Raw genomic sequence first — 25,785 nt, 5'->3', positions numbered from 1 at the left:
CCTCAGGTTAAGGGCTCTAATCCTAGCAGCCCCGCTTCTCATCCACCTCCCTGCTTGTGGCCCGGGAAAGCAGTTGAGGACAGCCCAAACCCCTGTGACCCTGTACCTGTGTGGGAGACTCTGAAGAGGCTCATGGCTTCATATCAGCTCTGCTCTGGCCATTGCAGCCACTTGGAGAGTGAAACAGTAGACGGAAGATATTTCCTCTCTGTATATCTGACTTTCCAATAAAAATAAATAAGCCTTTAAAAAAGAAAAAACTATTTCAAGAATGTGGGCAGGCATTGTGGCACATTGCTGCCCTTTGGGATGCTTGCACTCTGCATGGGAGTGCTGATTCAAGTCCAGGCTACTGTTACCAGAAATGCCCAGTGGGTTCTTTCCTCAGCTTAGTATAGAAATAAAAAGCTGGGAATCTGTTGCAGACAGAAAAGTTTATTTACAAAGGGACCAGGTGAGCAGGGAAGGGGGAAAGAACCTCCGGAAAGGAAGTTGGGGGGAAAGGGGTGTGCCTCTCGAAAGAGGAGGGAGAGACACCAAAGGTTTGAGGAAGGGTCTTGGGATTTTAAGCATTCCCTGAGCCCTCCTTGTTGGGCAGGGAACCTACAGGTAAGATGTTCCCCACTGGTGGTCTCTTAATTAATTAGAAAATGGGTGGGCACTGCTGGTGCTGCCCACCTGAAGGTGTGGCCAAGACCTCAGCAGGCCTGGATTGTCTCAGCTACTTTGCTTCTAATTGAACTCTCTGCCACTGCACCCGACAACAGCAGATGATGGCCCAGGCCTTGGGTTCCTGTCATTTATGTGGGTGACCTGGATGAAGTTCCTTGCTTTTACCTTCAGCCTGGTCCAGCCTTGATTATTGTGGATATTTAGGGAATGAACCAGCCCTTGCAAACTTTATCTCTCTTTTATTTTTAAAGATTTATTCATTTTATTACAGCCAGATATACACAGAGGAGGAGAGACAGAGAGGAAGATCTTCCGTCCAATGATTCACTCCCCAACTGAGCCGCAACGGGCCGATGCTGCGCCAATCTGAAGCCGGGAACCTGGAACCTCTTCCGGGTCTGCCACGTGGGTCCAGTGTCCCAATGCATTGGGCTGTCCTCGACTGCTCTCCCAGGCCACAAGCAGGGAGCTGGATGGGAAGTGGAGCTTCCGGGATTAGAACCAGCGCCCATATGAGATCCCAGGTCTTTCAAGGAGAGGACTTTAGCCGCTAGGCCACGCCGCCGGGCCCAAACTTTATCTCTTCTCAGGCTCTCCCTATCTACTCTGCCTTTCAAATAAATCTTTTTATTTATTTATTTATTTTTATTGGAAAGCCAGACTTACAGAGTGAAGGAGACACAGCGAGTAAGATCTTCCATCTGCTGGTTCACTCCCCAAGCGGCCACAATGGCTCCAGGCTCATGACTTCGGATCAGTTCAGCTCAAGCCATTGTATCCACTTGGGGAGTGAACCAACGAACGGAAGATCCTCCTCTCTGTATATCTGACTTTCCAGTAAAAATGAATCTAAAAAAACTCTAAAAAGAAACTTGAGAAATAGACATACTTTTGGACTTGTGCAGTTGAGTGCTGCCTGGGCACTCCCATTCTCCGCATGGCTAAGGAAGGCATTCAGTTCCTGTGCCTACGTCGCAGGCCCACGTCTGTCTGCATTTTATGATGCTGCGGCAAAACTTGCTGCTATTTACATGGTGGTTATAGGCCATAGCCCTGCCAGGCGGGCTGTGAAGGCTAATTAAAGAGCCACATTTAGGGTGGAGAAGCCACGTAGAACTTTTTTGAATCACATCTTTCAACCAATTTTTATGTTGCCATTTGGACTTCAGGCAGAAAAGCTGTTGTTAGCCAAATTGAGATCCCTCATTTTCAGCCTGAATCTTGCGTCCTAACTGCGAGCTAGGTCGTTGGCAGCTGGTGTGGGACTAGAGGATGTTATACCCTTTGGTCTACTGTTACATCCCTTATCAAAACATCTGCATCCAGTATCTGGCTGTGGCTCCTGCCTTGAGCTTCCTGTGAATGAGGACAGACCACGTTCCTACCATACACGTGGCATTTCTGGATTCATTCCCAGTTCTTGCTTTTGGAGGCACTGGGGGAGTGAACCTGGAAATGGGAGCTCACTCTCTCCACCTCTCCAATAAATAAAAAAAAAAAATCCTTGTTGCTTGTGGTTTCTTCATAGCATTTGTCCCATCTATATTTTTACTCTTCTCCTTTGTCTCAACTGGTAGCACTGGGAACTCATGAGAGCAACAAGCATGTCTGATTTATGAACTTGTTTTCCTAGAACCTAGTACACTCAATGAATGACTTCAAGTAATCCTTAATCTCTAGTCAATACCTTGCTTTACAGATGAAGAAAATGAAAACCAGAAACGTAGCCCAGGTCACGAAGTCCAAGACATGGATACACGTGTGACTGATTTTGGATCCCATGCTCCTTACGCCTAATGTACTTTTTATCTCTTAAATTTGCACTGAAAATTACACTGTTGTTGAACACGGGGAGTGGGTAATGGAGAACGTTCTGGATTAATCAGTCATTGAAGACCAGGTTTATCTTTTCATTGCTGATTCTGCAAGGGAATACTCAAAGACACTGCGCCTCAAAAATAGTTAAACAAACCTTTGGGGGGATTTGGTGCGGTGGCCTGGTGGCTTAGGTCCTCACCTTGTGTGCACTGGGATCCCATATGGGAGCTGGTTCTAATCCTGGCAGGCTCACTTCCCATCCAGCTTCCTGCTTGTGGCCGGGGAAAGCAGTTGAGGACGGCCCAAATCCTTGGGACCCTGCACCCGCATGGGAGACCTGGAAGAGGCTCCTGGCTCCTGGTTTTGGGTTTATACAGCTTTTGCTGTTGCAATCGCTTGGGGAGTGAATAAACAGACAGAGGATCTTCCTCTGTCTCCTCCTCTCTGTATATCTGAATTTCCAGTAAAATATATAATAATAATAATAGTAATAAAATAATAAATCTTATACAAACTTTTGGGGAAATACTACTTGGATATGTTTAAGTATACTATGGAATATAGAATTCTTGTGAACTCAGCCTGGCTAAACTAGTATTACTTATGGTTTTTTTTTTTTTTCCAGTTTTATCAAAATTGTCAGTTCTAGTACTCAAAACTGCTTTACCTCATAAGGTACAATTTAAAGTTGGATAACACCACTGGCTAATGCTAGGCTCCTTATAGGATGCAATAATTACCACTGCTCACTGGAACTGTAGAAGACCCTTTAATTTCTTTGATTTACTCAGATACTGGGACAGATGTATAATAAGACGAACTTCAAAAGGTTTATGGAAGATGGAATTAAAAGATTTTGGTGAGAAAAAATTTGGGATGCATGCAATTTTTTTTTCACAATGTGCACTTTCTATGAACTTTTGAAAAATCCCTTGTAGGTAGTTATTACTTTGGTGGATCGGTACCAACATACACAATTGAGCACTTATGTTTGTTCTACGTGCAGAAATTTAAAATGAATATATAAATGGCAATGTAAACAAGTAGTCCTCAGGAATTATAAGGACATGTCATTATCTGCACTTTTATTGGTCAGCAAATCAGGATGCAGATTAAATAACGCCCAGGTATGGCGCCAGACATCATCCTGTAAAAAGCCTGAAAGCCACTGTCCCACGTGAATATCCCCAAAGATTAGAAACTAAAAGGCACGATCACAAAACATTGAAATCTTGTATGTTGCAATTCTGAAAGTCACAATTATATGCAAAGAGGCCACAGAAATCCTAATTGAAAAGAACCAGCTCCATGTTAGAAACAACGAAAACCTTCTGTTGACAAGTTTGCCATTTGTGTGCATTAGCATTCTTTCTACCTGATGACATTGTGGGATGGCTCTGTGTGTGTGTTACACAGAACCCCCAATCTGGTTAACTTCTGTAATATCCACCACAATTCCAAGCTGGGAAGTTGGGCAGCCAGAAGCTTGGAAGCTAGGAACTCTCTCTTGGCACCAGGAACCCAACACTTGAGCAACCCCTAATATCAGCCAAGGTCTGTATTCATGGGTTGGAGTGTGGGGCCCGGGCAAGGAATTGAATCCAGCCACAAGGATCTGGGACACGTGTCTTAACCACTAAGCCAGATGCACACCCCTCCATGAGTTTTAATGAGTTTAAGCTGCATTTGCCTGCAGAAGCCAGGAAGTGACTGGTTTGGAAATAATTCCATGCATGGCAGGATAAAACACACAGTGGTGTTTGCTGTTTGATTCTTCCTGCCAAGTCTGTGGTCTGTATGGGACTGCATGCAGAATATTTCTCTGTGTTAAAGTAACCTAGAAGCATGACACAGAAAATGAAATAAATAGGGAAGCTTATGTTGGTGCATACAGAATGAGAAAAGTCTCAAAGAGCAGAAGTGCCAGAAAGAAGGCAAATAAATATCTTCTCCAGGGGAAAGAACCCTGGCTAAAGATAAAGCAGCTATTCATGAAGATACAAGACATCAAGATGCAGCTTCCGACAGTGAAGGTCGACCAGCGAGGATGGAACCACCAACCAGCTGCTCAGAATCTGTTCAACAGTTTTGTTTTTTTTTTTTGCATGCCAAACGTTCCAGTTGTTTCTTTGCTTAAGGTTTATTTTACTTGGAAAGCCAAGTTACAGAGAAAGTCAGAGATCCTCCATCACTGTCCTATTCTGCAAATGACCTCAACATCCAGAGCCAGGCTAGTGTGAAGCTAGGAGCCAGGAGCTCCTTCCAGCTCTTCCATGTGGGTGCAGCAGCCCAAGGACTTGGACCAACCTCTGCTGTTTCCCAGGCCATAAGCAGGGAGCTGGGTGGAAAGTAGAGCAGCTGGGCTGGGACACATACCAGTGCCCACTGAGTGACATTATCCACCTTAGATTCTTCATTTGCCCAGAAATATGCTGTCAACGTTTGGCTGGGGTAGTTATCTAATTTGTTCTGTTCTTCATCTTCTGTCCTGATGTCCTCTGCAGGCCCCAATGGACTATCATGTCCTCCATGTGCATTTGGGTGTGCTATCCACTGCTCTGTCTTAGCCACCGAGGCCCAGCTCTGACACATGCACTCCACGATTTGACCATAGATCCTGCAGTTCTTCCCCCACAGCTGGAGTTCTGAGTACAGCAGTTCAGTTAGCAGTATTTCCCCCCAAAGAAACCTCATTTGAGGTGATCCCAGACCTGACTCTTGTATGTGCTTGCCAATATTGTGTGGCTCACTCTGTCATCCACATCAGCCAAGGTACACACTGGTAGTTTTAATTGCTGGGTCAGTTCTGTCTCCAGCCACATCTCTTACATAAACCAATGGATGCTGTTGCCCAGTCCAACCCTGCTCATCACACACTCAGCCCTCACATACACCAGCAGGAACTACATCCTAGTCAGAGTGATCTCCAGGAACCCCCACTAGCCCGCCCCCAGCCCTGGGTCCTATGCATGCCAGTATGTGCAACAGATTGGCCCAGTTCATCTCACATCCATTCAGCTCTTGTACACATTCATGGGAGTTGAAGGCTACACCACTATCCAGCCCAAATTCATTCTGCTGGTGCCACCATCTGCGTAGCCATGCCTGCCCCACCCTGGTTCTCATGCTTACCACTGGGAGTTGCAGCTCATCAGAGAGGAGCCGAGTTTGCCTACTGGGCTAACTCTTAGTCCAGGATCTTGCACGTTGCAGGTGGTTCTGCAGTCTAGCTTGACAGGGCTTGCTCCCTAGTCCCAGCACTTGCCAGCTGATGCTGCGGCAAAGCCCAACCAACCTACATTTATTCTGGGTCTAGTGCATACAGTCAGGCCTTGTTGATGGAAGTCCCTCCGAAGTCATTTCTCACCTACAACATACTCACTCCCTCACCAGTCCTCCCTCCCGCATATCCCCTTACTCCCTTCCTGAGCAATTCACATTCCCTGTGCCCAGGAGTGCATGGGTTCCTCAGTCCAGTATTGCAAAGCCCAGTCTTCAAGCGGGGTGGTGTGCTGGCCTGGAGCTCTGCCCATCCACTAGGGTCCCAAGCTCCTAGTACATGGCTGATTTGAGACCTTACCCCTCCACCCACTCAAGATCCAAGCCCATTCAAAGTTCCCTGACCTTGATCCACCAGCTTACCAGGCCAGCATGCTAACCTAGGATTCTCCCCTTCCCTTCCTTCACCCTGCTTGGGACCAAACACGTGAGGAAGTCTCCAGGCTGGCTCTGCCTCCCTGGGCATGAGTCCCCAAGTCCTGCATGCCCCTGCTGGCACCATCCCCCAGGCCCCATGCAAGCCTGCACCCCCAGGCCCCATAACCCTGCTGCCCACACTGGTGCCACCCACGCTGGCTCAAAGCAAAATAAATAAATCTTAAAAAATAACAACAACAACAAAAAAGACAGGCACAAATACACAGACATAGATAAACTTCCTCTAAATGCCCAACACACTCGGCTGGGCCAAGCTAAAGTCAGATGCTAGAACCTCCATTGGTGCTCCCACATTTGCCAGCTCCGGGGCGGGGTGCTCATTAGCAGGAAACTGGACTGGAAGCATAGTAGCTGGGACTCCAACCAGGCCCTCTGATAGGGGATGAAGAGAGAGCTGCTGAGCCTAGTGCCTGTCTCCATAGCCCATGTCTTAATGACTATGTTAAACCTTCCAACACCAAACCTGAATATGAACACATTTTACATAAAAGGAGCTCAAGAGGCTGTGAGGGAATATGGCCATTAGTGTAGAATGCCAAGAAGCAAGAAGAGCCTTGCCAAGCACACATTCTCAAGGTACTTGTTTTATAGGAAGGTGTCTGAACCTACAGCCTTAGGAAGGGGCTGACCAGATCACTGGTCCTAACTTTAGTCATCTTGACATGTATACCATGCAGCAGGCTTATGTGTAGAAGCATGTCACAAACACTTTGGAAAACAGCCTGTCAGTCAGGCTCTGACAGCAGTCCTAAGGAGCATTGCTCTTACTAGATCCGTGATTCCCAAATGGCTCGATCCCTACGAGAAAGTCGCCAGGTTACTCTGACACTCCTAATCCCACGTGCTCTGTGCTTTACTGCAAGTTTACTTTTGGATTTGATTCTAGATATACTTCAGCAGGGTTTAGTCTATGTTTTGCTATTGTTCTTTAGTTGTTTCTCACAATAAAATGAGAAATGGTGGTGCAGGGTGAGGGTGGGCAGCTTGGGGCAGGGGCAGGGCAATGTGCTTTTGCTTCCTTTTCTATGTGACCTTGCCTTGTTGCCCTGACTGGATCACAGCAGATGATGAGAACCAATCAGATCATACTTTGAGTGGATCACAGCTCAGGTGCCACAAGCAAACAAATTAGTTGCCCACAACAACTGAGTTTAAGGATTAAAGTCATGGTCAGATGCATCACAGTGGCAATTCTAAATGTGCAAAAACCTATTATGGAGCAGCAGCAGGAAGCCGGACTGTAGGGTAAAATGTTGGCTCCTAACTTGGCATTACTCAGTTCCAGCCACCACCAGACCCAGCCATACTGTCTCCTGCCTGTAGCTGTTTCTGAAACATGTACACTTACAGTAGAACATTCTGTTTTACTGATCTTTTTGGCAAAGATTTGTTTTTATTGGAAAGGTAGACACACAGAGAGGAGGAAAGATAGAGAGGAAGATCTTCCATCCAATGGTTCACTCCCCAAGTGGCCAACAACAGCTGGAGCTAGCCAATCCAAAGCCAGGAGCCAGGAGCTTCTTCTGGGTCTCCCACACGGATGTGGGGTCCCAAAGCTTTGGGCCGTCCGTCCTCTACTGCTTTCCCAGGTCACAGGGAGGGAACTGGATGGGAAGTGGTGCTGCTGGGATTAGAACCGGCAACTATATGGGATCCCAGCATGTTCAAGGTGAGGACTTTAACTACTTTGCTATCGCGCCGGGCCCTACTGATGTTTTTAACTAGGGAAATACAGTTTACAGGCCTCAGTCTTTTCTGAAGAGCAGATTAAATTTCCCCGACAAACATCTTAAGCTTGGCCTGATGGTACAAGAATTTTGAGAATATTTACTCTAAAGAGCCACCATGACAAGGACCTTGGAGTTCACCTATCAAGGAAGGACAGAAGGTGGAAAGAACTAACCTCTGCAGGTGCTCAATAAACACTCATTGGATGATGAGAACAGAAATACAAAAGCTTTTCATGTTTATTATCAGTGCCCTAATAGAGAACATTTTGTACTGATTAGTGACAAGTGGAGACAAGTTTTTTTTTTTCAAATATGACATGCAACCTTTTCTGGTAAATATTGATTTTTCCCAAGCCCACATAACCAATCAGCACACGACTGCGGAGACGGTGACAGTATCAGCAGAACTTTCCCCAAATTACAAAAATGACAATATTAAAATCATGCACATCATTTCATCACTGCGTAAAACATTTTAAATTTCTACAAACTTTCCTGGTGTAAAAAAGACTCTTCAAAAACTGCCAGATAACACTGAATGACAAAAGTAACTTTGGAAAATCAGGGAATTATTTTTCTAATTTGGGCCTTAAGACTTCTTCTTTTTTTATTTATTTAAAAATATATATATGTATGATAAGGAGTGTATTGAGAAGATGGAGATAAGGGTTTTTCTAGTCGATGGTTTCAATGGGTCTGAGCAATACTTCAGATAGAAGGGGACACTTCAAGAGCAAGAACACATCATGAACACGAGTCTTGGAGTGAGACGGACGGATCAGCAGCTCTTGCATCGACTGCACCCACGACAGAGGTCTTCTTGTAGAACGCTGGCTTACAGAATCTTCTGTAAAATAGAGTTGGCTAACTCCAGTGATTCCTCTTTTACTAAAACAATATCGTAAGAGTCCATGTACTTTTCTAAAAGCTCATCCACCTGATGAGTAGAAGAACAAACATGAAGTCAATACATGAGGAGCAAAAGCAAGTAACATTGCTGTGAATCTTAAGCCTTTGAGAGGTTAAAAAAAATACTTTTAAACCTTTGAAACTCATGGATTCACAAATTTTTCTGCACGGTAGCTTTTCTTGCCCAGTGATTTCTCTCCAGCTCAGTGATTCTCAAAGGGGTGACTTGGTGTGAGGAACACCCGGTCATATCTGTAGATATTTCTGATTCCCATGAGCAGGGGGTGGCTAGCCTTTAACAGCTGCACTCTCCCTTCCCATGAACCTGTAGCATGCACGCATGCTATCAATGCATTTGGATGTCACCTAGATGAAGGGGTAAAACAGCTACTTTCTCAGGCACCTCTGGCAGCAATGACCTAGAAAGTATCCTAATCCTTTCTTTAAAAAAATTAAGTTATAGAACTTTATACTTACTCTATCGTTTAGATATCCAATTTTCAGGATGTTTTCAACGTTGGCTACTCCATCTGCCATTCTTAAGTCTCCTTGGGAGTCTCCCAGCAGAATTATGTTGCTATTATCTTTAAGTTGATTAAAATATTCTGTATTCTTCAAGGCACCATCATGCTTGTTAAATACGTGAATTAGTTCTCCTTTAAACCCTTTGAGTACACCCTATTAAGAATGTAAATGTTTTAAAATAGTAAGTTTTGAATTCTGTTTGGTGGATTTTCATATTTTGGAGTTCTTAATAGTCACTAGTATTTCATGGTATTTGTAAATCTGTCTTTGAAACCAGAAATCTCAAAGACCTGAAGTTCATCACAATCATAGTTAAAACGGGTTCTGAGAATTGTTCTGTAGCAACTATTTAAAACAGTAAAACATCAGGTGAAAATTCCCTGTTCATTTTCCATTTTGTTCCTAATTAAAATATCCCATTTGATTTATTTCGTAAACTATTGTTAATCAAATGATACATCTCAGTTTCTTCCCATCTATGAGTGTTAAGTCTTCAGTATGAAGTTTCACTAATTTTAATATTAGCCTATAGCTTGAGGAATTGACATTTAAGAAAGGTATATTATTTTAAAATACGGATACAGGGGCATGTATTTAGCCTTGTGGTTGGGATGCCAGTTAAGACACCTGAGGTGCCCAGTGGGGTACACGTGTATGATTCCTTTCTGTAGCTCCTGATTCTATCATCTGCTATTGCAGACTTGGAAACCAGCATCAACGGTTCTAGTAACTGGGTCCTGGACACCCAAGTCGGGGACTGACTTTTTGGCCCCCAGCTTCAGCCCTGGTCCAGCCCCAGTTATTGCAGGTATTTGGGAGATGAACCAGTAGGTGTGAGCATGCTTTTTCTTTCTCAAACAACAACTAGGAAAAATTATTTGGAAAGCAGAATAACATAGAGAGGGGAAGGTGAGAGAGAGACAGAGACAGACAGAGAGAAAGAATCTTCCATCTGGGGCCCGGCGGCGTGGCCTAGCGGCTAAAGTCCTCACCTTGAACATGCCAGGATCCCATATGGGCGCCGGTTCTAATCCCGGCCGCTCCACTTCCCATCCAGCTCCCTGCTTGTGGCCTGGGAAAGCAGTCAAGGACAGTCTAAAGCCTTGGTACTCTGTGCCCACATGGGAGACCCGGAAGAAGTTCCTGGCTCTGGATTGGAACAGCACCGGCCGTTGCGCTCACTTGGGGAGTGAACCATCGGACAGAAGATCTTCCTCTCTGTCTCTCCTCCTCTCTGTGTATCCGACTTTGTAATGAAAATAAAAAATAAATCTTAAAAAAAAAAATCTTCCACCTGCTGGTTGACTCTCCAAATGTTTGCAATAATCAACTTGACCTAGTGTAATGAACAGGCATTATGGAGGAATAAATCTTTTTTACATGACTTAAGCATTTTTAGATTTTACAAGTTAATTCTGCCCCCACCCTAGTCAGAAGCCCACATGTGTGTTCATTCATCCTTCTCTAGCATATGTAGACAATATTAAAAAGAAAATAAAAAACATTTTTAAAGTATAATGCTGAAGAATGATTTGATATTCTTACATTCTCATCAAAATCCATGAAGTTGGACACGACTTTCACATTTGGATGGTAAACACCAGCCTGACGGATAACTTCCTCTAATACATCTCCAATGCCAGCCGAAAATATGAACACAGGGATCTTGTGTTGTTTGAGCTTGTCAAAGAAATCCTCATAGCCTTCCCTGCAAGATGGAGAAGCAAACTATCGTTAGAGTATTTCTCCTTTCATTTATCAGATTTAAAAACAATTTATCTCTACCTAATTCTATGACTCACTGATAATTCTGGTTTCAGAATGTGATCCAAAAATCCTGTTCCTGATGGTCTAGCATGCTACTTAAGCAAGCCACAGTTACACGTGCAAACTCAGATGTTCTTAGAATCACCGACAGTTTGGATAGAAGCCTGTGGCCTAGAACTCCTCCTGAAAACAGAGGATTAAATCTGTCTTGACAAATGACTTTGGGGCGAGCTGCAACAACGCTGGCCTGATAGCTGGCTCATCTCTCCGGCCAGAGGAGCTTCCCTGCAGCCCCTTGACCTCTGGTGTCTGTCCCTTTGAAGCTCTGACACCCTGTTCTTCCCTTTTTACTCTTTCTGGACTACAGGTTAAACAAAACTGCTTCTGGGCCCGGCGGCGTGGCCTAGCGGCTAAAGTCCTCGCCTTAAACACACCGCGATCCCATATGGGCGCCGGTTCTAATCCTGGCAGCTCCACTTCCCATCCAGCTCCCTGCTTGTGGCCTGGGAAAGCAGTCGAGGATGGCCCAATGCATTGGGACACTGCACCCGCGTGGGAGACCTGGAAGAGGTTCCAGGTTCCTGGCTTCGGATCGGCGCGCATTGGCCCGTTGCGGCTCACTTGGGGAGTCAATCATCGGAAGGAAGATCTTCCTCTCTGTCTCTCCTCCTCTGTGTATATCTGACTTTGTAATAAAAATAAATCTTTAAGCTTACAAAGGAATGAGATGTTTGGACAATTTAGTGTTTTTCTCTTCATTAGTAATCACCTTACAATAAAGCATCATCCAAAAATAAATAAATAAATAAAAAAAACAAACAAAAAAACCCACTTCATCATAGATGCCTAATGAGTTCAAAATGTTGATATTCAACTGTATTGAACATAAGACCAAAGCTTTTCATGTATAATTCAGACATAATAAACATTCTAAGTATGGATTACAACATGTTCATCTTTTCTGGAAATAGTTTGCAAAGTCTGAGAATTCAAAAAGTAGATTCATGTAGACTTAGAAATAAGGTACTTGGCTAAAACTTCTTCCAATTGATCTATAAGCATTCATACTGCATGTCTTTCAAAACATTTTTTTTAGGGTGGGAGTTTGGCACAGCAGGCAAGATGCAGTTTGGGATCTCCACAGCCCCTGACAGTGTGTGTGGGTTCAAGTCCAGTCCCTGCCTCCAATGTCAATCTGTTGCTAATGTGTCCTCTGGGGTGTCCGGGAATGCTCAGGTGGCTGGTTCCCTGATGCTCACACGGGAGAGCCAGAATGGCTCAGCCCTGGCTGCAGTGGTATGTGGGCAGCGGGTAGTGCATGGAAACGCTCTGTCTTCTTGTCTCTTCCTCTCTGATTTTCAAATAAAAAATAAATCTTAAAAATTCAAAAGTATTTTGTTAAAAAAATTCTCAAATGGCTCTGGTTTCATAAATTGTTGGTTTTCACATTTTTTATTCTGGAGACAGGAAGTATAACTTAATACTTAAATCTCAGTGAGTTCTTACGACCCACGCCAAGACCTATCATGTTCTAAATTGTGTGCCTCATCACTCTCCGTTTTGTGACAGGTGGCACATTTCAGATATGGAATATTATTTTAGCTAAAAAAGACAAAACTGAACCATATAAAACACACCAATTCTGCAGAAAACAACAACAAAAACTAGAAACTTACTTAAGCATAACATCAGATTCGGCCACGATTTCTCTAAGTTTGTCTCTTGGTATCCCTTGTTCAACGAGCAAACCGTGCGATTTAGTATACCTGGAGTTTATGAGCACAGTGGGGGCGTGGGGAGTGGAGAAACAATATCAGTTAAAACTCTCATATTAAAGCAACCATCTTTATTATATAGCATTCTTTATAAGGAAATGAGTTTCCTTCCCCAGGTTTGGATTTAACTTCACTTCTCATGAAATACTTTCAAAGCATCTCAAAATGTGATATGCATGCTCCCGCTGTTCTAAAAATGAGAATTCAATCCAACTTGAAGCGTACTTATTTCTCTGACTGCAATAAGAACCAAAATGAAAACATTATTTTCATGACATATCCAAGTACAGAAGAGGCTGCTCATGAGCAAGAGAGAAAGAGCTTAGTGTGTAGTATTGTATTCAGAGTGACTGGCTTTATCATTATGTAAAAACAACTGTGATTACAGCATCTCGGCATAAGCGTATTGAATCTCTCTCGCCTTTTTACAACCATGCAAACAGCTCCTCCTTTCCCTAAACTTTTCACCTGGCCCCTAAAAATGCTCTCAAACATTCCCACTGCCCCTCCTGTCTGCCTCTGTTTCTGTCGCCCAGTGTGGTTCATTCTCTCCATTGATGGTGTCACCTTCTGAAGAAGCTGCATTTTGGTTCAGATAACACCAGAGTATATATATGTCCTGGCAATGAAGTCATCTGCTTGGTCCAACTAAGCTCAAACTCTACATCCTAAATTCCTGTTTTAATTAAGGGGCACTAACTTCATTGTGAATTAAGGAAAACAGACTTCAGACTGTTTGAGAATTGTAGTTTATTTTCTAATATTTAATTCGCTGCTATAACTTATGAGTCTATTTGTATTTAATACATCAGTTGTATAGCAATCTTGTTTTATTAGTTTTTTAACCCTCTACTACTCAACACCCACTTACCATTCTACCATATAAGGGTACTTCTGTTCTACAGTAAGATCAGGATCAACCTCAATAGAATAATATTTTTCCTTCAGTTGCAACAACTAGAAAAAAGCAAATAAATGAATCATGAAGATTACAAACTGATCTGCTTAGTTACATACAGCAAAACAAAAAGTATTTTCTAGATATGCTTTATAGGTAAAGATTATAACTGAATTGATGGAGAGATTAAAGAGACCTGCGTTGACTCTTTTAAAGATTTATTTATTTAGAAGGCAAAAGTACAAAGAGATCTTCTAACTAACTGCTGGTTTATTTTCCCAAATGACTGCAAAAGCTGGAGGTGGGCCAGGCTGAAGCCAGTACCGGGAGCTTCTTCCAGGTCTCCCATGCAGATGGGTGAGCCCAAGCACTTGGGCTTTGCCCTGTTGATTCCCCAGGTACACAGGCAGGGAGGTGGGTCAGAAGTGCATGCCTGCACCACAGGGGGCAGCTTTACCTATTATGCCACATGCCCGCTCCAAGTCTTAGTTTTTGCAAACATAATTAAGTAACAAATTAAGCAAATATAATGGTAATTTTTATCTTTGTATTCTCAGTAATTATCATTACAAAAAGGCTTCTGGTTCTCATATAAAAGAAGTGAATTTGATTCACATTTTGAGTTTTTATTAAGCTAGAACAGACACTTGACCAGAATGCTGAAACAATTTCTTGCATCTAAGAGAGCAAAACTTACAAAACCAAAACCTTAAAAAAAAAAATTCTCTGGCTAATATAAGGAAATCAAAACATTTTTATAACCATTTTAAATAAGGTTTGTTGTTCAAAAGTGACCCTTTTTTTCCTCAAAAAAAAAAAAAAAAAAAGTCCTTGGACAAATATTGATGGAGCACCTATCGCAAATTTTGCTGGAGACAATTTGGGAAGCAGGGAGCACAGTGACAGCCCTTTCCATGTCCAAGTACTGGGCAGGGGTGAGGAGCAGCACAGATTCCTGGCCAGGAATCCCACAGGTTCAGACAGATCACAGCCATGGCAAGTTCCAAGAAGGAAAATGACAGAATGTTATTTGAGTGCCTACTCTGTGCCAGGCGTGACTGTAAGCACTTGGCATACATTCTGGTTTGTGTAAATAATCCTGAAGAAATTCTCAGAAATACAGGATAATCAAGTCTTTAAGGGACTGGGAGTACTGTTCGTGTTTACCTTTTTTTGACATTCATCCGTAACCAGCCTACAGTTATCAATGACATCTAAAGAGAGAAAAAAAAATAGTGAAAGAAAACACTGTGATTAATCCCATTGCTAGCAGGAGCAACTTGCTGCTTTCCATTTACTTTCTAAAGAACAAGGGTACTTTCTAAAGGACAAGCTGTTGGCAACTTTTGGTCTCAGTGATGTAGACAGTAGCAGAGAAACTAACAGTCTCAAAGTCTGAGATGCAGCCTCTTCCTGTGCTCACTTACATCACAAGTTTGTTGCCTTCGTGGACTCTAAGTTGTGGACTGGCTTTACATCTCCGTCTCCATTTTTAATTCAATGGGTATAAGAACTATAGGTCTCCCACGTGAGCACGGAGGTCCATGAACCATCTTCCACTGCTTTTTTTTTTTTTCTAAAGATTTATTTATTTTATTACAAAGTCAGATATACAGAGAGGAGAGACAGAGAGGAAGATCTTCCGTCCGATGATTCACTCCCCAAGTGAGCCGCAACGGACTGGTGCTGCGTCGATCCGAAGCCAGGAACCTCCTCCAGGTCTCCCACGCGGGTGCAGGGTCCCAATGCATTGGGCCGTCCTCGACTGCTTTCCCAGGCCACGGGCAGGGAGCTGGATGGGAAGTGGAGCTGCCGGGATTAGAAGGGGCACCCATATGGGATCCAAGGGCGTTCAAGGCGAGGACTTTAGCCACTAGGCCATGCCGCCAGGCCCTCCACTGCTTTCTAAGTCCATAAACAGAGAGCTAGATCAGAAGAGGAGCGTGGGGCACGAGACAGCACCCACTCGGGGTGCCGGTGCCGCAGGCAGGGAGCTACGCTGCTATTTCACCACACCGGCCCCTCTCCAAATCAGTCATAAGGACTGCATAGTCTCTGGCAGGTGGGCAGGACAGAACTTATGCCATTGCTGCAGTGAAAAACTTTTTAGATTGCTTCCAAGTTTTGCTATAAATAATTTTACGTTGAGCTTAGGGACCAATGGTTAGGTAAATAGACCTTTTCTGGGGGCGGGGGTTGGTTCTCCAAGGAAAAGGATATGGAGATATTTACCAGTTCTTTTTTTTTTTTTTTTAATTTTCACATTTTATTTATTTAGATTTTTATTTTTTATTGGAAAGACAGATCTACAGAGAAGAGGAGACAGAGAGAAAGATCTTCCATCTGCTGCTTCACTCCCCAAGTGGCTGTAATAGCCGAAGCTGAGCCAATCCAAAGCCAGGAGCCAGGAGCTTCTATCTGGTCTCCCACATGGGTGCAGGGTCCCAAGGCTTCTGGCTGTCCTCTACTGCTTTCCCAGGCCACAAGCAGTGAGCTGGAAGGGAAATGGAGTAGCCAGGATACAAACCAGCACCCATATGAGATCCTGACATGTGCAAGATGAGGACTTTAGCCTCCATGCTGGGCTCACATATATTTATCAGTAAATACAAATTACTGGGGTCAATGCTATGATGTCATGGGGTTAAGAGCTGCTTATAATGTCAGCATTCCAGCTCAGAGTGGTTCATTTCCCAGATGTCCACCCACAGCCTGGGTTGGGCCAGGATGAAACCAGGAACCTGGAACTCTGTTCAGGTCTACAACATGGGCTGGAAGGGAGACAAAGGGTCCAAGCATTGGGTCATCTTCCAGTGCTTTTCCAGGCACCTTAGCAGGGAGGCAGATCAGAAACTGTGCAACCAAGGCTTGAACTGGTGCTCACATAGGATGCCAGCATTGCAGACAGTGGCTTGGCTCACTGCACCACAATGTCAGCTCCAACAGTCTCCTTTTAATTTCCCTTATAAACATAGTATCCCCAAATCTGGCAATCTTCCCAGAAACAAGAGTATTTGATACATATTTTTTTAGGGTGGCACAAAGTATAAAATTCATTTAAATATTCCTTGACAAATGGACAAACATTTGGTTAGAAATAGTTTAGAAGTCTGTTTCTTTTGCTACTGGAACTCTTCATGAAACAACCAAATATACGACACATGAAAAAATAAGTCCTCAAAAGATGGCAAGAAAAAGCAGGTCCCCACACTTTCCATACCCCACAAGAATTAAAAACAAAACAAAACAAAACAAAACAAAACAAAACAAAACAAAACAAAACCCAGGCATCTTACAGGTGACAGAAGCCAAAGAATCTTAAAATACTTTATTTCTGGGCTGGTCGGCATGGCCTAGCGGCTAAAGTCCTCGCCTTGAACGCACCAGGATCCCATATGGGCACCGGTTCTAGTCCTGGCAGCTCCACTTCCCATCCAGCTCCCTGCTTGTGGCCTGGGAAAGCAGTCGAGGACGGCCCAATGTATTGGGACACTGCACCCGCGTGGGAGACCTGGAAGAGGTTCCTGGTTCCCAGCTCCGGATTGGCACAGCACCAGCCTTTGCGCTCACTTGGGGAGTGAATCATCGGACGGAAGATCTTCCTCTCTGTCTCTCCTCTCCGTATATCTGACTTTGCAATAAAAATAAATAAATCTTAAAAAAAATACTTATTTCCAAGAATTTGTTTAAACATATCACACTTACTGTGACAGGTTGGGCATCTTCTCCCTTGGTAAGAGAATCTACTTAGTGTCATGTCAAAGTCAGTTATTATCTGCAGGAAAAGGAAGAAAGAGATTATGGAGACACAGCCACCATGGCCACAGTTTGTATACCTGCCACGCAAAGGCACACGGCGGGCTCTCCAGGCACAGCCTTGGGCGGGGTCCACATGTCCCCACCGTAGGCTATCATCACAATGCTGCTCTTCTAAGAAGCCCTGGGCATGCCCTTTATCACAAGGTGATTTCTTATGTACTCTAAAGTCGCCAAATAAGACCTGATTAATCAATATGGCAATTTATGATGGCAAGTTATTCTCTCTAGAAATAAAGTAAGGCATAATCCTAGCCGACTTCGTCAATGTACAAACGTGCAGCGGAAGCAATTTAATTACATGACATTATGTGTTAGTGACACTGCTTTAGGCTGGCTCTAACCTGTTTACTTAAGGTCCAATATACCAACGCATGAATGATGGTGGAAACAAAATACCAGCTCCATAGCAGAGTAAGTTAGTTAAATACTAATTTTTCATAAATGTTTCACAATAGAAATTTTTTTTTAGATGAAAGACAAAAGGTGACCTTGGTTCTTGCCTTACATAAAACAAGACTTTTCATGTGGACAATTTCAGTGTGCAGGCAAGATTTATTAAAGATACTAAAGGTGGACATCTCCTGTGTTGCATCAAGAAGGGGGAACTCAAAGACCCCGAGAGGAAAGATTTCTTTACTGAATATGCAACTTGTTGGTTTTACGTGCATTTAAAACTTCCCTTGAAAAAAGAAACTTTAAATTCAATTATTCTTTAGTTATGGTTCACATTTTACTTCAAACAACTATTAATTGAAAGTGTATATTTTTTTAAATAACATTTTTTTGGGAGGGGGGATTTGTTTCAAAACAGGAGCGGAATGAGTTTCCTTGAACTTTGAACGTAACATGTTGGGGACCAGCATGGTGGCACAGTAGGTAAAGCTGCTGCCTGTGACACCGGGATCCTATATAAGGGTGCCAGGTCCCGTCCCAACTACTCCACGTCCAATTCAGCTCCCTGCTAATGACCTAGGAAAAGCAGCATAAGATGGCCCAAGTGCTGAAGTCCCTGATTCCCACATGAGAAACTCAGAAGAATCTCTTGGCTTCAGCCTGGTCCAGCCCAGCTATTGTCGCCATTTGGGGAATGAGCCAGCAGATGGAAGATCTCTCCTCTCCCCTACCCCCGTCTCTTTAATTCTGATCTTCAAATAAATAAATGAATCTTTTTAAAGGGGGATTGATAATAAAGGCTTGTTAATAACTATGTACCTGAAGTTTGGCAGCTCCTCCTTTGATAAGACCACAGATAATTTCTTCTACTCTTTGAGGGTTCTTGATGCGAACTGAATCTTTCTGGAATTCAGGCATCTAAAAAGCAAAAAGAAGCAATCATTTTAATTCCTCTTTCATCAGAGTCCCTCCATGCTGAACACAAGCTTATATTATTTAAAGATACAAAGACACTGAGGCATTGTTTTTAAAAAGTAAACCAACATATAAATGACCATTATACATACAAAATATTTTAAAGTGCATCAATGGTTTCCATCGGAGAGTAAGATAAAACTACATGTGTGAGTCATTTACTTTATAAGAAATCATAATTTTTCTGACTTTAAAAACAACGCTGGGGGCCAGCACTGTGGCTCAGTAAATGAAGCTGCTGCTTGTGACAGTAGAATCTCATAAGAGCACTGGTCCAAGTCCTGGCTAGTCCACTTCTGACCCAGCTCACTGCTAACGCACCTGGTAAACTGTAGAAAACGGCCAATGTTCTTGGGTCCCTGCAAGCCATGTGGAAGACCCAGATGGAGTTCCAGGCTCCTGGCTTCCCTATGTCCCAGGCCTTGCAGTAGTACCACTGGGGCAGTAAGCAGCAGGTCAAAGATCTCTCTATAATTCTGCCTTTCAAATAAGCAAATAAATCTGAAGCTAGAACTAGGAGCTTCTTCCAGGTCCCGTATGAGTGCAGGGTCCCAAACCTTTGGGACATCCTCCACTACTTTCCCAGGTTACAAGCAGGGAGCTGGATTGGAAGTGGAGCAGCTGGAACATGAACTAGTAGCCATATGGGATCCTGGGGCATGCAAAGTGAGGATTTTGCCACTAGGCTATCATGCCAGACCCACCGCTATGTTTTATTGTATTGGACCACAAATAACTCAGTGACACTGGTATAAATCTTACAATAGATTTATTTAAAATTAAGAGACCCATTAAAAAGTATTAGCACACCTGTGCTTTGGCTGTCAGCAAGCTGGTTTATGAAGATTTTAGGCCTGTGCAACAATTGAATGTTAAGTACTGTTTCTTGTTCCTAATCCAAAAGAGTAGAAGCAAACTGAATTCACCTTCCGAGAAGCAAATTTTGTTCTTGCCTCAGCCTTACTAGCAGATGCACAATAATCATTATGTGCTTGACTCAGTCACTAACCCACTATTGTGAAAACAGGATGTTTGTCACCAAGTCCGTATTCACAAGAAAACAAAATTACACTCTCAAGTTTCAGATAATGGCAAACAGTACCAAGACTACTTCAAGGCAGGCTGAATTTTGCGAGGCCAAGGAGAAAATTGGTTTATTCTAAGACAATCAGTGGCTGGGAGGGACTGGTCGTTCTACTTCTTGGCAAAACAGAAGCATTTGTTTTCAGGGAGGTAAGTGGTGAACGCTCCAATAGCACTATTGTGAACAACTGACTATAACATGAAACAGCAGCTAGTTTCTGCAGAGAATTCAGCAGCGAGGGGATGTAAGTGTGGGGAATAATAAATGACCCTTATGGGGAGTTGTACACGTCACTGCTTTAATACCCAACAATGGAATGGAGTATATGAGAGATGCTTCTCAGAAATGACATATGGAGCATTTGACTGAGATACGTTAAAAAGCAGCCTACGAGACAGAATCAAATACGTTCCTATGCACTGTGCTGGGGGAAGATCAGAACAGAAGAGCATGGGGCAGCCCGATGCAGGAGCGCAAGGAAATTCATCTCACAGCCCTGTCAGCCCCTTCCTCCCACAGTTCCCTGGGACAAAATGAGACCTGGCTGAGTGGTACCCATTTTAATGCTTCAAATGGGAAGGACAAATTTTATGTTCTGGAATTATCTGAAGACTTTTCAATTTGATAATGATAGGATTTTATGGAAAATAAATAAGGGTTTAAAATTTTCCATTATTTGTGGTAAGAAGAAAGCAAACATTTTTAAGGCCAGAATGTAAGATGCTGGACAAGGTGGGAAGTCTCCCTGAAAGGTGTCAGAGTATGTCAGCTGACTGAAGCCTAGTCACAATCCACAGTAGAGATGGAAAGGCCTAAAACACATTCATTCTGACTAATCTTTAACATGTTGCTTGCACAGACGAAATGAACGCATTAGTTTACACACGTATTCAAAAGCAAAAATTTTAAAAGAAGTAGATTTCAAAGGTATGTCATTTTACTCACAACTCAAAAATATTAGAGTGCTTCATATTAGCTGGTAGATATATCGGGACAAAACAAAAATGAGTGTCTTCATGACAGTCACCAAATTTCTGGCTTGATCTTATCAGTCAATGGTGTCTCAGACTAACGATCATCTTAACCTCAAGGATGAGATGACAACTTCAAAGTCTCATGATATTTACATTATTATAAACATATAATGTTGGGGCTGGTATTGTGGTATATAGTTGTTTTTTTAATTAATTTATTTTTTATTAATTACATTGCATTATGTGGCACATTTTTATATGCACTGGGATTCCCCCCCACCCCTCCCCAAACCCTCCCCCCATGCTGGATTGCTCCACCTTATTGCATTTCCTTTTTTTTAAAATTTTATTTAATTACATTGTATTATGTGACACAGTTTCATAGGTACTGGGATACCCCCCACCCCTCCCCACACCCTCCCCCCGTGTTGGATTACTCCACCTTGTTACATAACCACAGTTAAAACTCAGTTGAGATTCCCTCACTGCAAGCATATGTGGTATATAGTTGTTAAGTCACTGCCTGCAATGCCAACATTCTTGTTCAAGTTCCAGAAGACGGCTCAAGTGCTTGGGCCACTGAACCCATGTGCCAGAGCCTGATGAAGCTTCTGGCTCCTGACTTTGGTCCAGCCATGGACATTGTAGGCAATTCAGGGACTGAACCAATGGATCGTAGATTGCTTTCTCTCTGTCTCCTCCTCTCTGTAACTCTGCCTTTCAAATAAATAAATACACCTCTCTATATATGTAATGCTAAGTTTGTATTTAAAACACCTTGATATGCATGTGTTTGAAAGACACTGTGGTGGAGAAGGGGAGAAACAGACAAATCTTTAGTTCACCAGTACTTCCCAGGTGGCTGTGGGCTGAGCCAGAGGAAGCCAGGGGCCTGTAACTGCATCTGGGTCTCCCATGTGCATGGCAGAGGCCTAACTACTCAGGCCAAGTTCAGCTGTCCCGCAGGTGCATTAGTAGGGAGACAGATGGAAATAGAGCAGCTGGGATGGCATGCTGGCATTGCAAGTGCCAGTTTAATCCATTGTGCCACAAGGCTGGTTCCAGAATTATCCTTTTTAAGCTAAAGTATAAAACCTAACAATTAGTATAATTTAGGATGAACAGTTAGTAAAATTCATATTTTAAGTAAAGACAAATATATGCTTTTAATATATTTGAGTGTATTTATATGCATTCATCTCTGTTCTTTTTCTTAAGATTTATTTATTTTTATCAATCAGTGGACCACCTCATCGAGCGAAACTGGCAGTGACTCATAACTGGAGAACTATTAACTCCACTTGAGCACATATCTCAGAGCATGCCCCACATATGGGACTTGGGGTGGGCGGGAAACCGGGTGGGGCTTCTCCCTCAAAACCCCCTTTTACCTCAGATACATGATGGAAACAATATGGACATAATAGCATTGCCCACCTCCCTATCCCCCTGAACCTTTTTTTTTTTTTTTTTTCCTTCTCTTTCTTGATTTTCCTTCAACTATAGTTAACTATGTAAAGATTGTCAACAACAATACAATAAAATGGATTATATATAAAAAAAAAAAAAAAAAAAAAGAACCGGTGCCCATATGGGATCCCGGGGCACTCAAGGCGAGGACTTTAGCCACTAGGCCACGCCGCCGGGCCCAACTTCCATTTTTTTAACATATTGGTTACTCAATACCATGTCAACTAATTCCATAATGTTGTAAATTGCTGTTGATATTGTGTTGGGGCTTTCAATTGATCGGGAGGATATTCTGCCAGCTCTACCTTCAGACCAGAGATGGTCTCCCCAAGAAACCATTGAATTTATCTGGACAATAAGATGCTGGACTCTATGCTTGGTATATGTTTGCAAAGAAGGAATCTTGACTGAATTTGAACTGTAATACTACAACAAGGTGGAGGAATCCACCATGGGGGGAGGGCATGGGGAGGGGTTAGGGGAATCCCAGAGCCTGTAAAACTGTGTCACATAATGCAACGTAATTAATAATTAAAAAAAAAAAAAGAATCAAAAAAAAAAAAAAAAGATTTATTTATTTTTATTGGAAAGTCAGATATACAGAGAAAGAGGAGGAGAGATAGAAAGATCTTCCTTCTGATGGTTCACTCCCCAAGTGGCAGCAATGGCTGGAGCTGAGCCAATCTGAAGCCAGGAGCTAGGAGCTTCTAACTGGTCTCCCACACGGGTGCAGGGTTCCAAGGCTTTGGGCTTTCCTCGACTGCTTTCCCAGGCCACAAGCAGGGAGCTGGATGGGAAGCAGGGCTTCTGGGATTAGAACCGGCTCCCGAATGGGATCCCAGCTCGCTCAAGGCAAGGACTTTAGCCACTAGGCTACAGCGCCAGGGCCCCTCATCTCTGTTCTTAATGATCTTTATATTATTCTACATTTTCTGGAAATGATCCAAAAAAATTAGTTTAAGTCATTCAGGAACATCAATCAGATACTTCCAGGGAAATATTTTCCATTGTTCTTATTTGGTACAGGTAAGAAACCTCAGTACTGCATGGTACAAGGGAGTGGAAACTATAATTTCTGGTGAGTGTTGGGTGTAGTAGTCAGGATAACACCTGGGGTGCCTGCATCCTGTAGTAGAGTGTCTGAGTTTGAGCCCCAGTTTCACTTCAATCCAGCTTCCTGCTGACCCGTACCCTGGAAGGCAGCAGCTGAGGCTTCCAGTACTCCACTCCCTGCCACCACACGGGAGACCTAAACTGGGCTCTCTGCATCTAGTTTTGGCCTGGCCCAGCCCTCGCCCCTGCAGGTGTCTGGGAACAAACCAGTGGATGAGAGCACTCTCTCTGCCTTCTGAATACAATTTTTTTTATTTATTAAAAAAAGAAAAGGAATAGCATTAAAGGCATCTACACAGGCTGGTACATTTATTCATACCCAAAGATGATTCTATAACTTATTTGGAAGATTATACATCCCTAAATATTACTGATAACAGCTTCCCAGCCAACCACGTATTTGACCTGCCTCCATTAGAGCAGCATAGACCAAATTCTTTTACTTATTCATTCATCATATATAGTCATTAAGTGTAGACACTGCTTTAAGAGGCTCTGCAAGAGATATAAGAACACAAAATACAAGTATGTACTGCGATACATAAGAACACAAATAAGTAATACATTCCCAAGATATCCAGTTAGAATGCTGAAAGGACCAGAAGCAGCAGACATGACGTCTGTTGCAGCTAATGGAGGAAGAGGCAACTGAGCTGGTGGTCAGAAGAGAAGCAGCATTTGCAAATGTTAAGATTGGAGAAGATTGTGAAGGGCCATGCGACACACACCCTGAGGAGTCCTCAATAGCTAAGAGAGGGAGAAGAAAGAAACTCTAACAATTTTTAGGAAAGGAAATTCTAGGGCCAGTGTTGAGCAGCAGGTTAAACTCCCACCTGTGATGCGGGCACTCCCTGTGGGCAGAGGATTAACTCTGCTGAAGTGCCTGGGAAAGCGGTGGAAGATGGTCCAAGCGCTTGGGAGACCATACGGGAGAAACCCATGGGAGACTGGATATGGGATACCAGCGGATGCAAGGCTAGGACTTCAGCGACAAAGTTACCATGCCGGGCCCAATTTGTTTCAAATTCCATTTCCAGTTTTTGAAAAGCAGAGAGGCATAGAGACATTCGACCTCCAAGTCCTTACAACAGCTGGGATGGCCAGTCCAAAGCTAGGAGCCCAATACTCCATCCAGGTCTCCATGTTGGAGTCAGGTGACCTAGGTCATTATGTTTTCACTTGCTGTTTCCCAGAGTCTGCACTAACAGGAAAACAGAATCACAACCAGCCTCTCTGATAGGGGCTGTCTGTACCTCAGGCAACATCTTAACCTCTGCAGCCAACACATGCATCTCCACAACTTCTTCTTTTTTAAAGATTTGTTTTTATTGGAAAGGCACATCAGATCTATGGAAAGAAGGAGAGACAGAAAGATCACCTCTCCCCTGGTTCACTCCCCAAATGGCTGCAACAGCTGGAGCTGAGCTGATCTGAAGCCAGGGGGCCAGGAACTTCTTCTGGGTTTCCTGCAAAGATGCAGGGGCCTAAGGACCTGAGCCATCCTCTACTGCTTTCCCAGATCAGAAACAGAGAGCTGGAAGGGAAATGGAGCAACCAGGACATGAACCAGTGCACATATGAGATCTGTAAAGTGAGGATTTAGCCACTGAAGCACCATGCCAGCCCACTCATAATCTTTTTAAAGATTTATTTATTTATTTTTATTGCAATGTCAGATATACAGAGAGGAGGAGAGACAGAGAGGAAGATCTTCTGTCCATTGACTCACTCCCCAAGTGGCTATAATGGCTGGAGCTGAGCCAATCCAAAGCCAGGAGCCAGGAGCCTCTTCCAGGTCTCCCACGCGGGTGCTGGGTCCCAAGGCCTTGGGTTGTCCTCAAATGCTTTCCCAGACCACAAGCAGGGAGCTGGATGAGAAGCAGGGCTTCTGGGATTAGAACCAGCGCCCATATGAGATCCCAGCGCGTTCAAGGCGAGGACTTTAGCTGCAAGGCTACTGTGTTGTTCCCCCAAACCCATAACCTTTTAAACTTCCCTCATAGACAGGAAATAACATTTACAGTAACAATTAGAGTAACTCAGGATTTACTGAGTACTATCAGAAAGCTTATACACTTTTTCTTTGAATAAGGACAACATGAAACTGGAAGAATCATACTCATCTATTAATGGTAAGGTGATGGTC

The 25,785-nt window shown here is 43.3% G+C and overlaps 1 protein-coding gene across 4 annotated transcripts in view; it reads right to left on the bottom strand.

Annotated features, from left to right (window-relative positions):
• Positions 1-8,556: 8,556 nt before the first annotated feature.
• Positions 8,557-25,785, bottom strand: part of NT5C3A (5'-nucleotidase, cytosolic IIIA) — a 37,981-nt gene continuing 20,752 nt past the window's right edge. For all 4 annotated transcript variants that reach the window (XM_004582381.3, XM_058677971.1, XM_012926110.2 and 1 more), the window contains 8 exons: positions 18,843-18,941; positions 17,517-17,586; positions 14,979-15,025; positions 13,785-13,870; positions 12,815-12,904; positions 10,917-11,079; positions 9,324-9,524; positions 8,557-8,874 (listed from right to left, as the gene is read on the bottom strand). In XM_004582381.3, coding sequence (XP_004582438.1) covers positions 8,773-8,874; positions 9,324-9,524; positions 10,917-11,079; positions 12,815-12,904; positions 13,785-13,870; positions 14,979-15,025; positions 17,517-17,586; positions 18,843-18,941 — 858 coding nt within the window. In that variant the 3' untranslated portion in view covers positions 8,557-8,772. The remainder of the gene's footprint in view (positions 8,875-9,323; positions 9,525-10,916; positions 11,080-12,814; positions 12,905-13,784; positions 13,871-14,978; positions 15,026-17,516; positions 17,587-18,842; positions 18,942-25,785) is intronic.

Source organism: Ochotona princeps, chromosome 20, assembly GCF_030435755.1.
Source record: "Ochotona princeps isolate mOchPri1 chromosome 20, mOchPri1.hap1, whole genome shotgun sequence".
In the NCBI taxonomy this organism is placed as follows: Eukaryota; Metazoa; Chordata; class Mammalia; order Lagomorpha; family Ochotonidae; genus Ochotona; species Ochotona princeps.
This window is presented reverse-complemented; position numbering and strand designations above follow the sequence as displayed.